The sequence below is a fragment of the Amblyomma mixtum genome, chromosome 4, assembly GCF_055824585.1.
Source record: "Amblyomma mixtum isolate Tamu chromosome 4, ASM5582458v1, whole genome shotgun sequence".
NCBI classification, from domain to species: Eukaryota; Metazoa; Arthropoda; class Arachnida; order Ixodida; family Ixodidae; genus Amblyomma; species Amblyomma mixtum.
In genome coordinates this window covers 135,850,435-135,867,933 of record NC_143015.1, presented here as the reverse complement: position 1 = coordinate 135,867,933, position 17,499 = coordinate 135,850,435, and the positions used below count along the sequence as shown (strand labels likewise).

Genomic DNA, 17,499 nt, shown 5'->3' with positions numbered 1-17,499 from the left:
TACTTGGCGGGCGATAGCAGCACAGTTGGAGCAAATTGGCAGTCTCCCTTCTCGACTCCCGTGCACGTTCATTCCTACGTGTTACGTATTTGACGGGCAGGCTGTCCAGTGCAATATTAGATGAATACGCGAGCTCGGCCTCTTTCCCCTTGTTTTTTGTCATGCGCTTAAGCTTTTAAACTCAAACTTTAGTGATGAGTTTTTTTAAAGGGCGAGATTGTCAACTTTAATGCATGCAATATTTGTGGAAATTTTCAGGGTGAGCTAAGCAGCGAGTGTTCTGTTCATGCAGATTTAACAAATGATTCCAAAAGCATGTGCTGTGAAAAAAAAAGTGCCAGTGGTGCTTTATTGCGCCATCACAGAAATAAGTTCTATACTTTAAGTACTTTTCGAGAGCAAGGTTTTTTGTTCAACAATTTTCTTTTTTCATTGCGCTCAGTCAGCTGGCCAGTGAAGTTAGTGAGAAAGGGCCTCATCAATTTGTGACACACGAGCTTCACAAGCCTCATTCTATGGGCCACACTGTCATCCATGGCGCACTGAAAAAGCAGATTTTTTGCAGCTGACGGCAGCACCACAGCTGTGAACCGTTTTAGTGGCTGCGGTGCTTTCACGAGCTCGGCAGCTACTGTAGAAGCTGCATTCTCTAGAATTGTGACGAAACCCACAAAAGCAAGGGTAGGGTAGGAGAGCCCTCCTCTATCGATGCCAGCTATCAGGGCTGTTGTCGTTGAGGTAGATGATGGAGCACGCAGCTTGCCAAGGCACCCTGAGCACTCAATGTTGTCTTGTATAGCTCTTACAAGAAAGCCAGCAATCAATGCCAGTGTGCTTGACTTCAGGCTCTGTTGCGGAGGGACTGGAAATGAGGGATGCAGTAAGAAAAAGCAATGACAACCTTGGAGTATTTCAGTGCTGTTGCAACATATTCACCACAATTATATCACATTTTGAAGACAATGAACTGATTAGTGATTTTGTTTACTTACTGGTGCCTGCTACAGAGCCCTTACAATCTGGCCCATGGTAAAGTGAATGAAGTAAAAAAAAACATGCAAATTGCTTTCCAAAAAAAGCAACTGACAGCGCACTATGCACTTTCTAGGGCTCGAACAAAATCATGTTAACATGCAGTTCCTTGGAAGTTATTTCTGATTTACATTGATTAGAATACACTGCATACTTGGGTAGCGTTCCAGAGCAGCCAGGTGAGGGAGCAGAAGCTTTCGGAGATCCTTTCTTGGAGTAGCCTTGCATTCAGTTTCAAGAGGCAGATTCGGTGCTGCCCCTAATGAGCCCACCACGCTTCCAACATTGCCACTGGCCGAGGAGTGAATTATCCCAGTGACCAGGATTTTTTGTAGAGCTGACAAAGCCGTGTATGCGTCAGTTTGGTCGTTGCTCCCATTAAGTTGCCTAATTGTGGAAAACAACGACTCCACATCGTCACTGGAAAACTTGCCAGTAAGAACAAAATGGAAGCCTGACTGCAAGAGATGCTTTGTGCTCAGAACAGTAGACATTGTTGCCACAGTCAGCGCTTCGTACGTCTCTGCCGTTAGAAATTCCATCTTGTGGCTGGTGCCATCCTTCCACGAAGCAAAGTACTGCAAGCATTCTGACTCCAGCCACGAAAGCCTACAAAGTAAACAAACAAACAAAAATGCATGAACACACCTCATCAAAAAAGGCAGCAGAGCTCTCATTGCAATATATATTTACAAAATAAAGAAAATAGTTTCAAAAATGATAAACGAGCATCACTTTTCACATGGGCTTCACGTGCAAGATAAGACTTCTAAAAATTAAGCATTTATCAATCACTACATACCTCTCATCCTCTGCACTGTAGAACGGCATCCTCCAGGCGTCCCTGCTCATTATGTGGAACGTGGTGCTCTTGACATTGTGGAGGCCAAACCATTTGTACACAGTCTCCATGAATTCTACAGTGGGCAGGCACTTATCAAATCCAGGAGCACCAAGGCGATGCCCATGCTGCTGAAGGAATCTGAGGACTGATGTGACCTTAAAGAAAGAAAAATATTGTGAGCATAATCACTTTGGCCCAACGCTTAATCACAAGCTACCACTGCGTATATTTGAGTGATACAAGTGATTTATTTCTTGTGCAAGGTGCATAAGAGTGTTGCAAGCATTTATGAAGGGTGGAGCAATATAATGTTCACAAAAACAAAGTGATCAATGCACATTTTACCTGTGGTGAGAAAATGTCAACGGCTCTAGTGACGTTCATTTTTTGAAATTGCTGGGCCACAGATGTTTTTTTGTCAGGCATCGTACCAGCCTGAAAGCACCTTGCCGTTCTTGTATCTCGTACAGCAACCTACACAAAAGTAAAGTGTTAGCAAATTGCAACAAATGTTCAAAAACAAGAGAGTTTTGTGTAACCTTAAATAATCTGGCAGGATCAGTTTTCCTTCATTCCTGAAGATCCTCTTTGTATCCAAAAACTGCGACCTGATGTTTTTGAGGATATGGCAGAAGTCAAATGATACATACAACCGCTGACTTGAATCAAGAGGGTGCCTAGAAGAGATGCTTAAAAAATAGGAGTTAAGTTTGAACGTGCATCGAATGTTTTTTTATACGCACCTACAACAGAGGATGTAGTCCACAAATATTGAGAGTAAAATGTACATTACATGGGATGTTAAATGATCACACTCACGTGATGACAGGTCGGATAGGGCCATCCGACAAGCTTGCAAAAAATTTGCAGTTGGCTTGGTGGTTGTCCGCAACAAGTCGCACCACTTGAAATCCTGCATCCTCGGCTGATTTCATTACTTTGAGAGCAAGAATTTCAAGTTGCTCCCCAGTTAGGGCCTTGGTAAAATAATGCCTGACTGGTAGCCTGCAAAAAAAAAAATGCAATTGTCAGATATTTGCTACCCTTTAGTACTTTCGAGACGTTAAAGCTCTCAGACCAATTACCTGCCTATCTAAGAACACAGCTGAAAGTTTTATATACCTGTAATGAGTGGCCAGTCCAACAAACACAAAGCAAAGAATGTGGGTCGCCAGTTCATCTTGAAGGCCAAAATCGGCTTCCACGCCACCCATGTTCACCAGGCCATGAACAGCATCCGACAGTTTGTGATATGTGGTGGCTTTCTTCAGCGACATTTCATCCATAATCAGCGAGCCACACCGTGCCTGCAGAGATTAACATATAAACTTAACTAACCATTACAGGTACTAGCAGAAATGTTTTACCTCTTCAGAGTGCTGCCTTGCTTCCATGTGGAGTCGCTGCTTGATCAGTGATGAGACCACCTCTCCCGTGCACGCACCTATATATCGCTTCAACGTTGATCTGCAAGGCAGGGTCAACACACCAGTCTCTCTGAGGAGTTGGTGGCACGATGGTGATTTAGCGTGCCAAAGCACACAGTTACGTATGGTCTCCTCACGCCAGCGACCCTTTGCCACACTTAAAAAAGCCAGCTGTTCTTGTAGGAATAGGCCCTTTTCGTCATTTTGTTCCACTTTCTCCTGGAAGTGTTTAAAATTTGTTAAGAGCAAGTTTCGTATCAAACGCTAAGTATAATCAATATGGTAATGGACACTATACCTGGAAGACTACGAGGTTCGTTTTTTTCAACACTGCCGCTGTCCTCCTCTTCTCTTTTTTCAGCAAGGCAATTTCCTGCAGCAGCTCCACATTTTTTTTTTCCAAGCCTTCTGCATTTTCTGGTCAGGGTTGCAACCTGCCTAAAAAGCTTTGCAATTCTTGCAACTGATAACCTACTTTGTATTGCACGTGCTTTAAGCAATGGAGCTGACTTCAAATTATTTGCTGGCGGCTCTTTTGGAAGAAGCACCACAGCAGGAAACGAAGGAAGGCCAGAGGAGGCTTCTTGCGTGGGCTCCGATGAAAGTGATGGTAGCTCCAGCACAGCTTGTGGTGAAGCTGTTTTCACAGGATCAGAGCTACCAGGCTCCTGAATAGGCAGTGGCTCCCTGCTCCCTTCAGGTCTCGTAGGTTCTTGAGCATCGGGTTCACCCACTTCAAACTCGTTATGAGGCATACACCTGCTTTGCCTGCAATACAGTCATTACACGAATTTTATTACATAAATTCAGATACACCAATATATTGAAGCATAGAATTTAAAACCAGCGTGCATTACTTAGCTGAAATACGATTACTACAAAAAATGGTGAAAAGAATGGAATATACCTGCTTTTCTTTGCACGAGGAAGCTTGCTTGGGGAAGAAGCTGGAGCAGTACATTTACGGTTCAGCGGGCGCCGCAGATGTTTTTCTGGCGGTTGCAGATATGCCGGGAATTCCGGAAAAACTGTAGGTACGGCATCTGCCTTTAGCCTCCGTATCTTGAGGTTTCCTCTGTAGTCGTCCTGCTTAAAATGCAGGCTGCATACTCTGCTCCGGTCTTTTGGTAACCAGGGCTGTTTCCCTGGCCCTGAAATGAAAGGAGTGCCATTACAGGAATGCACTTACCGGGCAGTACTGAACGCAATGAAAACTCGACTAACACAGCATCAGCTGATGATCACAAGCCCTTTCGTTCTAATGATCTTGCTATCACAGCCAAGGCCGTCGCCCGAAATGCTCGAGCAAGCGATATTTTAAGCACGTTTAAAATCAGGTGCAGCTTCATAGCTTACCTTCGGCTTGCCGCGAGATGTTCTTCAGCCACTGACTCCGTATCTCCGTCACAGGAAACTCGTGAAAGGAGATCCCTGTTGGCGTTCGCCCGCTCGACTTGCAGAGCGGCACACAACAGTACACCATACTGCGTGAATATGTCGCAAACGCGGAGGCATTCGCTGCCACCCACAGGCACACGGCACGCCAAAGCTTCTTCCGGTAAAGTGGCAACCTGCCTACTGAAAAAGAATTCTTCGGCACCCAGCTTAGCGGCCGCTCAGCACGTAAATCGAGGGTCCACACGTGGTAGGTCGCAGTGCTCTGCAGCCGGTCGCCGTCTCGTCGGTTTCGTCGTGGGGGTGAGTTACAGCGCCACTCTCAGCGGTGGCGGCTTAGAGAACTAAAAAATACAGCACAAGCAAAAGCAAAACTGCGGCGCTGGGGCGGCGTTGCACGCACAGGTAAAAAAAAATAATAATAAAGAAAAGCTGAGCATGGTGGCAATTGCCACCACCCCGTTTCAAAGGGGGCGCTCCTATCCATCCATCCAGCCCAATATACAGTAGGTCGTGCAGCGTACGGTGTTTGCAGCAAGTCGCAGAAGACGCAGAGGCGGCAGCATGCTCTGAGACATTCCCCCATTTACAATCCGACAATCCATCACGTTTAGCAAGTGTTGGAAACGATAGATTTGCACCGCTCGGGGACTGCTTAGGGCAAGCATATGCAGCAGTGAATTCTTTTGAATCCTCTGTCGTGGCAGCTGAGACCCAGTGTTCGAGTGGAGATCAAGCTGAGTCAGATGGAAGTGACTTGCACGGCCAAAACGCTGGTCCTGTGGAGCCTGATGAACATGACTTGGTTGATGTTCCCGACAATGCCGAGTGTCCAGAGGGGATAAGGAGCCAGTTGAGGGCTTGGGCTGTGAAGCATCATATCAGGAGAGCGGCAGTTAATTCACTGCTTGACATTCTTAGGCCGCACTTCAGTGATCTTCCTAAGACACAGTATGCTCTAGTGTCCACTCGACAAAGCGTGCCACTTGAACAACTCGGCAGTGGTGAGTACGTTCATTTTGGCCTTCAGAGAGGCTTATTGCGTGCATTGGACATGTGGCATTCGGCTGCAAGTAATGGAGCCGGAAATTCTTCACCACACTGGTGAAGAATTGTCATGCTGTGCTAAACATGCTGGTCATTTTATCAGCCATATATTCTTCAGTACAATACATTTGTCCCAGGTGGTGGAAATTCCTGGAGCCCTCCACTAAGGTGTCCCAATAGTCCATGTGTTGCTTCTGGGACATTAAACCCCGCAATGGTTTCCCAGGAAAAAAATTTTAAGTTCTTCGAGATTCTATTCTATTTAGTCTACTTTGTCATGAAAAAATTTTGTATTCATTCTTAATTTTGGCGCTGCTGTGACGTGGACGTAATGAAATGCAGGTTGTAAATGATTTGCCTGTATTTAAGGGTAAATATGCATGTTGGCGGCATTTGTTAAAACAATTGCTACTGTATACTGCATCAGGTTTCATGCAATTGTAAAAATATTGAATTTCTAATACTGCTTGCAATTGTTTAGTGCTATTTATAATAATACACACAATGCCAAATTTTTCAGTATACAGGGTCTGTTCTGAAAGTAGTAGGACTGGTTTTTTCCTGGCCGAACGGGCGGACGAGAGGCGGTCTGCGCGTGTAGGATAGTTGAAGGGGGATATTGGGAATACTGGAGAAAATCGGCAGTCAGCTCTCGGCCGTTGAAGCGAGCAGGTCGCTTGTACTGTGAACCCCTGTCGAAACCTCTCGTCACGCAGAATCATAGAGCGTTTACTGGATCAGTGATGCGTGATCAAATTTTGTGTAAATCTTAATAAAACAGGCAAAGAGACTCACGACATTATTAGAGAGGCCTACAGAGACGCTGCCATGGGTAGATCATGTGTTTTGTGAGTGGCACAAGCTGTTCCGAGAAGGTCAGGAAAGAGTGGAAGACGACGACCGCTCCAGACGCCCTTCGACCAGCAAGCCCAACGAAATTGTGTAGCGAGTAAAACATTGACTGAACAGTGATCGTAGGATGAGTATCAGAATGATTGTTGCTGACTTGAGCATTCCTCAAACCCAAGTTTTTGAAATCGTGACAGAAAACTTAGCCATGAGGAAATTGTGCGTGAAGTTGGTGCCAGGACTGTTGTCAGAGGAGCAAAAGGCCAACCGGAAAGTGATCTGCCAGGATCTTCATCATGTGAATGAGGACCCCAATTTTTTGCCGAGCACAAGGCGGCAACGCTGCCTCAGGCCCCCTACAGCCCCGACTTGGCCCCGCCAGACTTTTTTTTTATTCCCGAGAATAAAATCGACGCTCAAGGGGAAACATCACGGATTGGTAGAGGCGGTTCAACAGGTTGTGACGAGGGAGCTAAACAGCATTCCGGTCCAGGCGTTCCTGGAGGCGTACGAAAACTGGAAAACTCATATTCAGCAGCGTGTAGGTGCGGAAGGGTGCTACTATGAAAAATTCTAATCGTTTGTACTATTCTCTTGAAAAAGTTTTATTTAAAAAAATGAGTCCTACTACTTTCAGAACAGACCATGTATAAGGCCTTGATTTTAGCTAAAATATTTATAATACTCTTGTGAAGACATTGAAGACTGCCCACAAATATATCATAATGGATGCTATGTACAAAGGACAGATATTTTAGTTTATTGCATTTTGCCCTCATTGCCGAATGTTATTTTGGGTTAAAAGTGAATATTTCAATGGTTATAGAGTATAGTTCTCACTGCTGTTATATCCGAGTCTGGACTACAAAGTACTGGATTATTTGGTTGGAATATCACTGCTGAGCTGGTTTGAGCCTTTTTGAAGTGGTGGCATTTGTTTTTGCTCTCTTCTTTTATCGTAGCCTGCCTGAGAGCACACTACCCTGAACAAGCAACCGTGAAGAATAGCAGCGCTGTTATTAAGCGCTGGCTGATTGGCGCGCAGGATCGGGAGAGTGGCCGTAGCCAGAGGCACCAGCCGACTCGAGCAAGGGAGGCAGTGGGCACAAAAGAATACGACTTCACTTCACTTTCTTCACTTTAAAGACCCCCTTCAGGGGGTATTACATAAGGAGTGGGTTAATATGTTCAACAATCATAAGCATTTAACAATCATATTCAGCAATCTTTGAAGTATGATACAAATCGTTACAGCGGATAAGAATGAAGGTGGGCACGTGATGGCGGCAACATCGGCGGGGAGGGCATTCTAGTCAACAATGGTGCGGGGAAAAAAGAACTGAAAAAGTTGCAGTACGCGATAGAGGCCGGGCGATCTGAAATGGGTGTGCGGTGCGGTGAGATATGCGGATCGGATGAGAAATGTAAGGTGTTTGATTCTGAGTGCTATGGAAAAACTTGTGGAGCAAACACATGCAGGCGACGCGACGGCGAGCTTCAAGGCTTTCGAGACCGGAATTATTCTTTAGAGATGAAACGCTGATTGTATATGAATAAGCAGAATGAACGAAGCGAATGGCGCGGTTTTGAACTGATTCGAGTGCATTTGTTAGGTATATTTGGTGTGGATTCCAGATGGGACTGGCGTACTCGAGTTTAGGTCTAATAAGGGCTTTGTAAGCTAGAAGTTTCACGTGCTGCGGTGCATGACGAAGATAATGCTTTAGGAATCCTAGAGATCTATTGGCAGATGATATGATTGTGGTAATGTGTATTCGCCAAGAAAGATCGGTACAGAGTGTTACACCGAGGTACTTGAATGATTGGACGCTTTCTATAGATGAGTTGGCAACTGTATAGGAAAAAATAAGGGGGTTGCGTTGATGCTGAAATGAGACAAGTTTGCATTTTTTAGCGTTTAGTGTCATTAGCCAGAGGTCACACCATTCATGGATGCGGTTGAGGTCATTTTGAAGAGCCACTTGTTCAGAAAAGTTAGTAACGGTACAATAAATGACAGTCATCGGCGAATATGTTTAAATTTTACACGATACTTGTGGCGCCAGATTGTTAATATATATTAGGAATAAAAGCGGGCCGAGCACAGATCCCTGCGGAACGCCGGATGTTATGGGGAGAGTCCTGAGTTGTGATTGCTAATCGAAATAAACTGAGAACGGCTAGGAATTCTTTAATTTGGTCTAGAATATTAGGGTGCAAATTTAAAAAGGCTAGTTTCAGTGATAGCCATTGGTGTGGTACCTTGTCAAAAGCCTTCGCGAAATCTAAAAATAATGCATCGGTCTGTATATTACGGTCGAGGTTAGCATGCAGGTCGAAAGTGAAGATTGCCAATTGGGTCTCGCAGGAAAGTCCTCTACGAAACCCGTGCTGAGCCGGATGAAGTTGTTAGAATCTAGGAGGTTTATGACATGGGAATAGATATATGACATGTTCCATGATTTTGCAAGGCACACTGGTTAAGGAGATGGGGCGATAATTCAGTTGAGAGTCCTTTACACCTGATTTGTGGACCGGAATGACCCTCCCCACCTTCCAGTCATCCGGTAGCATTCCTGTTGAAAGTGATTGCGAATACAATAATAAAAGATATATGTTAGAAGAACTTGTTGTTGGGCTAGTTGGTAGTTATTCATCATTAAAATCAAAGGCGCCAAACCATACACACACACACACACAGGAGAAGAAAGAAAGACGAGACAGAGCGCCACTCACAACTGATTTAATGTGCAGAAAGACACGTACATATATGTCACTGTCGGCTCATGGCCAAAATTTAGTTTTCAAACGTCCTATATAGATAAGGTAACCACTATTTGTCATTGATTCACAATCCAGCAGGGCGCTGGCTGGCGACTGCAAGGTCGGCCTCGGCCCTATGTTGGCAGCCAAAGGTCGGCCGGTGTGAGGCCAATCACCAATCCCGACCTCGGCCCAACCTAGTTTGCCAAGCTAGGGCCAAGGTCGGCCAGGCCGGCTACCGACTTAGGGGCCGAAGTCGTTTTTTCAGTTGGGTTGGTGTTGCTCTCTAGCGGTAGGACTGTAAAACAGGCTTCTCTGAGTTCTTTTCTTGACCTGCAGAAGGCGACAGCAGCCTGGAGACAGTACAGACAGAAAGATTTTTTTTCCCTCCATGCAGTAAGGCTTAAAGGAATTGTGAGAGAACCGGCTCGAGCTCTGGTTCTTCAAGCGGACGCTCGCCGAATAAATGAGAAGGGAAATAATTTTCTTTCAGCAGTGCTTCTTTCAGCGCAGTCACACATTTAACGAGAGCAGTGAATTCGGCAGAGCCATAAACGAAACTTCTAATGAACGTCATCTAAAGGGATCCTGCGTCAGAATTTCACTGCTCCGTGTTTCAGTGAAAGATAGCGCCCTAAAATCTGCTGCAACAACATCGATTTCGCTCATTTTTTCGTTGAACCGTGCACCTGGCGGTGGCGTCTGAGGTGACTGCCCGTCTGCCCTGACTGCCTCCTGGCAGGCGTGACGTCAAACGTCTCGCTGCCGGCGCAGTTCACTTGTCTCGGGCCCTCGACTGACCGCGGAGTGGATGCTTGTGTTCCGAGTTCTTTGCCCGATCAACGAAGCAAGATGCCGAGGCACTGCTGGGCTCAAGGCTGTATGAACGGCGGGTTCGGCGGAGACACACCATGCCACTCCTTTCCAAAGGATGCCAAACTACGACAGATATGGATACATGCGGCTCAGCCATCACGACCAACGTGGGTACCTGCCAAGCGCGATTTTCTTTGCTCGGACCATTTCGTCGATAGCGACTATGAAACAAGTCTCGCTCTGCTGCGGAGCCTCGGCATGTCTCTCAAACGGCGGCGCCTGAAGCCCGATGCTGTGCCATCCGTGTTCCCTAGAAACCGCAAGGGAGAAAGGTTCACCGCTCCTTTTGAAAAGAGGAAACGGAAAGAGGTGCGTACGTGTTTAGCTTCGTAGTAATTGAAAAGCGAAAGAACTGTGCCGTGCAAAAAGACAGACCGATCACACTTCTCTTGAGCGCTTGGACAGTGCTTTGGAGCAAATCAAGTGAAAGCTTATTGCAGCTGCTTTGCTATGGGCTGTGCATGAGCGCAAATATTGGCTTTGAAAGTCACTAGCTGCCCTAGAAACGATTTATTTCCTCTTCACAGCACCACTCGAGTGCACTAGATAACTGTTATCGGGTCTGCACAGCTACTATTAGAGAGTTTTAGCACCTTCGTACATCTAGTATGGCCAACGGTGTCACGCTTTGCCGTAGCTAGCATTGCATGCTTGCCAAGCTCAATTTGCCGCATGGTTGTATTTACTGTAGTTAGCATGCATATTTACCGTACGCCAGTGCTAAAACTTTCGTCAACTTAGTGGGAAAGTGTAGGTAGAGCTCAAAGGGCCCAAATCATAACTGCTGTCACTTGTGATGTACTATCGCGTATGGTAGGACTTGCAACAAGCATCAGGTGTTGTGAGCTCACATTATGAAACCATGCGAGTCGGGCACTGCTGCCAAGTCTGTACATAGCTGCCCAGCAGTGCGCCCGCATACTTGATGCTGTGCAGCATCATTTGCTATTAAGCGGAAATCAGGATAAGGTGGCCACCAGCATGTTGCTAGTCATACAGTGTGTGACTGTGCATTTATTTTACTGTCTGTACACCTTTTCAACACGGGAAGCGCCATCTTCCAGTCAAAAGCCTCAGACCAAGCGGCAAGAGGCCAAGAGTAACTTGCTGGTGGTAAGAGTAACGCACCACTCAATGTTGCCCATTCTGTCTGGACTGCATGGGAAGCTGGCATGTCACTACAAGCCATGGCTACGAGTGCATCCATGGCAAGTGTGTGTGACTGTTTTCCACTTGACTGTCAATTTAAGTGTTGCTTCTGTCGCAGATAAAAGCTGAAAGAGGAGTCCTTTCCTATTCTGCATTTGTGAGCCACAGTGGTTAGGATGGTCGACTACTCTGTTTCAACAAGGTAGATGACTGGGCAAGTTGGTACTGATTCATTCATTTTAAAACCAGTCAAAGGACAGAACATGCAGAAGAGCACAAGAAGAGGCTTTGCTCTTCTCGGTGTTTCATCTTTTCACTGGTTTTAAAATGAATCTGATACTGTGCTCAAGGAATCCCTACCGCGGCTGCCACTTTTGAATGGGCGCGAAAAGCAAGGCTCCCATGTTCTGTGCGATGTCAGTGCACGCTAGAGAACCCCCAGGTTGTCGAAATTTCTGTAGCCCTCAGCTACAGCGTCTCATAGCCCGAGTCGCTTTGGGAAGTTGAACCCCATAAACCTAACTAAACATTTGTATCCCACCACACCATTAACCTTCCCATGGCCTGACGGTAGGAATAAAAACTGCTCAAAAGCAAGGCTTTCTTCGCTAGACGGACTGTGATACAGGCCACGTTATCCATGCCATAGTTTTATTCAACTCTAACATAGTGATTCGGTGCACCCTTCTAATTACAGCTGAAAGCGACGACACAAGTTGATTACCGCTAGCTGATGCTCTCTGCTAGGCTTCAGAATGGCAACAGCGTTATTTTCTTATTGACAGCGACATGCATGCCGAATATTATAGGCTGCACGAAGCTCATCCACTCACTGCACTCGCTTACATTTCTCCGAAAGATAACGTGCATGCAACAATCATCTGAAGTACTCAGCGTCACGGGCATGGCAACTTTAAGATCACAAATTCTCTTTCTCGGCTTGTGTAGAAGTAAAAAACTATGCGCAGTATCGTGTCAGCCCAGAATGATGGTTTGAGGTTTAACGTCTCAAAGCGACTCAAGGTGAGAAACACGCCGTCTTGTAGACGCCATCAAAATGTAACCGCCGCAGCTGGAATCAAACCTGCGTCTTTAAGGTCAGCAGCTGAGCATCCGCATCAGTTGTATCAGCCAAACAAGATGCAGAAAATGATATGGAGTGAATATTTATTGCAACTAAACTGTATAAGCCGTCATCTTAATGCCGATAATAATAAGCCTGGTTGGCTGGGTCCCTGTCGCTCATGACGGTGGAGTGTCAACAGCTGCATGCACTGATGCTATCGACCAATCATTCACGGTGAACAAAACGGCCCGTTATTCATATATTCACAAGCGCAAGTCTTTTTCAAAGTCTTGGGGCACAAAAAATGCTCGTATAAGCATCGATGTGGAGATTTTTTTCTCCCAAAACAAGGCGAGAAGTAACAAACCACACGTAACCAATCGCAGACATATGAACGTGACGAACTTCTTGCAGTCCAATATGGCGTCACCGCTGGGCGTCGCTCTCGTCCTTGCTTTTCCTACCGGGGATTTAAAAATGGCAGCGCCCCTGAAGGCTTCTTGAAAAGGTCTATGAGGGTTTATGGTCTCAAATATATGAAGCACCATTCTGCAGAAATTGCTGCCATCCCAGTTCAATTGTTTTGCCACATATTCGAAATGATTAGGCTTTATCCGGTGCTATTTTTGCTGTAATATGCTTCCAACATTTACGCTATATGCAAATAGGGTGGTGAAGGCATGCATATGTTTTCTTCTGTCACAGAAACTTTCTGACTGATCATTCTTTTTTTAAAATGCAGGTCGTTGGGCAGCTTTTGAATGAGGACATGCGACAAACAGCGCAAGAAGCAACAGAGCATGCTGCCTGCCTCAGTGATGTTGTGCCTGAGCCAACAGGAGATTGTGGAGCTGAAGAGGAAGGGAAATATGAACAAGCTGAGCACGTGAAACGAATTCAAGGAGATTTGAGAGAAGGTAAAAATTATTCTAAGCCACCTGTATGCCCTCAAGACGCTTCAGCAGGTACGTGCGAAGTGTCAGTGAGATACCAGTGCCAGAGTGTGCATTTCTCTGCTACCATGTATTTGTGCGTGTCATGTTTTTACCTAGGGCTTTTATTAATCTTTGGAACAGCATTTTTCGTCTTCTTGCTTGCACTGGAGCAGACGCATGCGTCTCATGCAAACACCATCAACACAGTGCCTGTCAATACAGTGCCTGTTGCTGTTGTTTCATGACTTCATTAGAAAAGTGGGCTCTGAATCAACATTCCATAAATATGACGACAAGCTTTGTGCGTCGCAGGAGCATCAAGTTGCATACCACGCCCGGAATTGCAAACAGATGTGGCAGTCCAAACATCAATAATTTTTCGCACCCGGGTATGTGTCGATTATATCGTGTGACCTTCTGCATGGTATAATACTGCTTACCTCCTACCAATTCCTGACACTGCTACTTGTTTTGTGCAAAGCTGTGTGTAATAGAAAAAATGGGTGACTGAGATATAAGAAAAGGATAACAGCTTATGTCTAAAAGCAAACAGAAAAACATATATGTGAAGAAAGGGGTCATGTCATGAGTCAGTTTTGAGGGTAAAATCTAACAGTAACTGTGGACACTGTTCTAGTCAATCAGCGCAGCGCTTATTAGCCATGTGCTGTGCTTCTGTATAATGCATGTGCTTCACATCAGCTGTAGATAGCAACATGTGGTAAACATTTTACCTTGCTTGTTTTCTACTAATTCATGTTATCCTTTTTGTGCAGTTTGCCCAACTAGTTGAGTTTAGCCTTAGGTAAATATGGAAAGACTAGGTCGCAGCATTTTTACATCTTGGCTGTTTTTTGTTTTTTGTTTCAAATTATTTTCAGCTGTGCAGACTACCGTCACTAAACGGTCACAAGCTGTCCAGGCATACTGTTTTTAAATGCCGCGGGTTTCCTCACCAGTCACATTGTGCCCTGGCGTCCACTGAAACATCTGACGAGGAAGGTGATGGGAGACAGAGGAGTGATGCTACCTACAGGCAGAAGGACCGAAGTTCGGTCTTGAGCCAACTACAGTGGCTCATGAGCTCCTGGCTCTGAGCAGGCGAGTGGCTGGGAAGGCACCGCCGGAGGATCGTGAGCGATGCCTGCTGGAAGGAGTGGACGCGCTGGCTGGGACGGCTCCCAAGAGAGCTGGCGGATATGGGTCTACGGTCAACAAAGTAGTGAATTACTTCAAAGAGAACGACATTCGTTTGCTGCAAGCCGACAAGGAAGGTGGTTTTGTGGTGGTGCCAGAGGGGGTTTATAATGAAAAAGCCTGTTGTGTCGTTGAGAAGAACTTTAAACCGTCAAAACTCAAGCCCTTGAAGGCCATGTCAAGAGCCGTCGCCCTCTGCAATGAATTGGAACTGCAAGGGTTAGGAAAGTCTGTAAGTGACTGCAAGGGCAAAAGTCTTCACATGTTTTTTACAGCTAAGACCCACAAAGAGGATGTACCATTCCGTTGCATTGTAAGCGAACGGGGATCTGGGCAACGCATTGTGAGTCAGTTCCTCTTGAAGCATCTTAACCAGATTGGATATCATTGAATTTCTTAAAGATAAGCAGCAAATAGGGTATTTCTTTTCTGTTGATGCGAAAGATATTTTCTATTCCATTCCCCATAAGGAATTGTTCAAAGCCGTACAAGCATGCATTGAGGAAAGTGGGGTTACGTCCTTTCAAAACACAGCTGCTGTGTCACTAGATAATTTTATGACTTTGTTAGAATTTTACCTTAATCCTACAGTGGTAGAGTTCGAGAGTGGTTTGTTTATACAGAAGAAAGGGATTTGTATTGGTTCCTGTGTTGCGCCGGTTCTGAGCAATATTTTCCTTTCAATGATTGATCAAAGTGTGAATCAGCAGTTAGATAAAGATAAGGTAATGAAGGTTTTCAGGTACGTCGGATGATTTTTAATCCTTGTAAGTAAACAGGACACACAGCCTTACTTAGGCACAGTTAACGAGATTTTAAGAATTTTTAGTAAGAATGGAGAAGGATTGGAATTTACACACTAGCAACCGAAAAGTGATAAATTACAGTTTTTAGACCTGGAACTTTCCATAACCAGTGAGAGGATGTGCTGGATGTACCATCCTTGTGCCCAGAAAGGATTCTTGTCTTATAAATCGGCGCACTGTAAGACTGGGAAGCGAGCCATTGCCATGTCAGGTTTGAAGGCCGCCATTGCGAAGTCCTGTTGCCATACCATGGAAACGAGCTTCCAGTTTCAGATGGTAAGGCCTCAGGATGCAGGCTTCCCACAGTCTGTCCGGACAAGTGTGGTGGAGACCCTTCTTCATAGGATAAAACGCGTGGAACGAAAGCAGCCTAAGCTTGTTGAGGAAAGAATTAAGCCAGAAGTGGTTCCCTGCTCTCACCGCGTTGCCCATAATCTAAAAAAAGTTGCATCTAAATTTAAGGTTCCAGTAGTATTCTCCGCTCCCTGTAAGCTAGCCTCGTTGTGTCCTCGTCTCAACTCGGAAAAAAGAGGAGAAAAATCCTGTGGAACCAGACATACCCGTAGGTACGTGGAATGCAGTGAAAGGGTTGTATATCAGATCCCACTCACATGTGGAAAAGTGTATGTTGGACAAATGGGGCGTTGCCTAAATAAAAGGTTGAGGGAGCATCATCGCTCGATGGGGACAGGAACAGGTTCGAATCTGCCTCTTCATTGCAAGGACTGTGAACAAAACTGCTGCCGACCCATTCTGGAAAGAACCGTTGTTTTAGGTTGAGGCCATGATCGAGTGTCCCGTGAATTAAAAGAAGCTTTCTTGATCAGAAAAAAGGGCGCAAATGCTGTTAGCGATGCATCTATTTTCTTGTACAAAACTGAAGAATACTTTTTAGAAAGGTTTTCCTGAGTACGGGCATGTGTACAGGTGTTTTTTCCCCTCAATGTAATCTGAAGTGTTCAGCGCACAGGCCTTTTTATCATAGTTTTCTTGCTTCACGTGGTTTTTTTACTGCATTTGTTACGTTTTTTATACAATATAGTTTTGTTATCATCCTGTTGGAGTCCATTCAGTCATGTTTCTTTGGAACTATACACCACGTGTCACGCTTTTAATAATCTTTCGCCGCTTTTTATCGTTTTTAGCTACGTCATGTTTTTAGTCTCTGTGTCCTTTATCGCTTTTATGACCCTTTTACATCGTTCTGACGTTTGCTGCAGCTGATAGGTGGTGTGACGGTGTGCCTATATATTACGTGTTTCCTTCCAATAAAGGATCAGTTGTCAGTAGCGCGTTGTCCTGTCCACCTTTCTCGTGAGTGTCTTGTGTTTTACGCTAACTTTTGTACGAAGAATAATGCACCGACTAGCCCAGCAACAAGTGTTACTTGAGTCTTTACAGTCTATCAAATTACAGCAGCCTAAGGTATAGCCAAATAGAGATAACGCCGTACAGCACTGACATAGCTTACTGTTTCAGAGATGTCTGTATTGAAGAACCTCTGCCCCTTCACGAAGAAAGAAAGTTCATGTTTGCATCTGCTCCAGGCGAGCTTTTCTTGAAGTGCCTGTGCTGAAAAATGCACTTATGTCGACAAAGCCGTAAGTGGCGCTTACTTCACGTCGAAACGCATTTGTCGCAACAGCCATGCTTGTAGTTGGGCAAATCAGTTGATGAACCAAAGAAAAGCAGCTGGAAACTTACTGCTGCCAGCAGCAGCACTTTTTTCTGGCTGCAACATTGCTCTATTCCTTAGAGCATTGAAAAACATCAGTATAATATGTGGCAGCTACCTCCCATACTTTCCTGTTTATAAACGCTGTCTCATGCCAGAAATCACGAAGGTACGTGGAATCATACTCAGCTTTTTTATGCTAGTTGAAATCTGAGTTGTATTGGGCAGTATGTTATTTTTCGGATGCAGGTGTGGACGAAGCATCGATGTGACTTGCAGCCACAGGTTCTGCATAAAACTGGAAGTCATCATTCTGAACAAGGTACTCCTAAAAGAGATCCTGAAGCTGCCTGCCTCTGTGCAGACCTTTGCTGCCAAGTGCTTTCACAGCACTATTTTTTGGTTCGCCCCAATACATATTTTCCACTACTCTAGCAT

General features: G+C 45.2%; 1 protein-coding gene across 1 annotated transcript; it reads right to left on the bottom strand.

Moving 5' to 3' along the window:
* Nucleotides 1-225: 225 nt before the first annotated feature.
* LOC149348334 (uncharacterized) lies at nucleotides 226-2,275 on the bottom strand. The gene is made up of 4 exons (XM_089585797.1): nucleotides 2,222-2,275; nucleotides 1,835-2,031; nucleotides 1,187-1,641; nucleotides 226-862 (listed from the first exon to the last, which is right to left on the bottom strand). The coding sequence occupies exons 1-4, from the start codon at nucleotides 2,258-2,260 to the stop codon at nucleotides 375-377; spliced, it is 1,179 nt and encodes a 392-aa protein (XP_089441923.1). The 5' UTR covers nucleotides 2,261-2,275; the 3' UTR covers nucleotides 226-374.
* Nucleotides 2,276-17,499: the final 15,224 nt, after the last annotated feature.

What these genes read in the sequence shown, in the direction of transcription:
- LOC149348334 (XM_089585797.1), bottom strand. Translation starts at nt 2,260, where the DNA reads ATGAACGTCACTAGAGCCGTTGACATTTTCTCACCACAG. An exon ending in TACAGTGCAGAGGATGAGAG is followed by an intron (nt 1,642 to 1,834) that starts GTATGTAGTGAT and finishes TTTACTTTGTAG; the next exon opens with GCTTTCGTGGCTGGAGTCAG. An exon ending in TGCTCTGGAACGCTACCCAA is followed by an intron (nt 863 to 1,186) that starts GTATGCAGTGTA and finishes CCTCATTTCCAG; the next exon opens with TCCCTCCGCAACAGAGCCTG.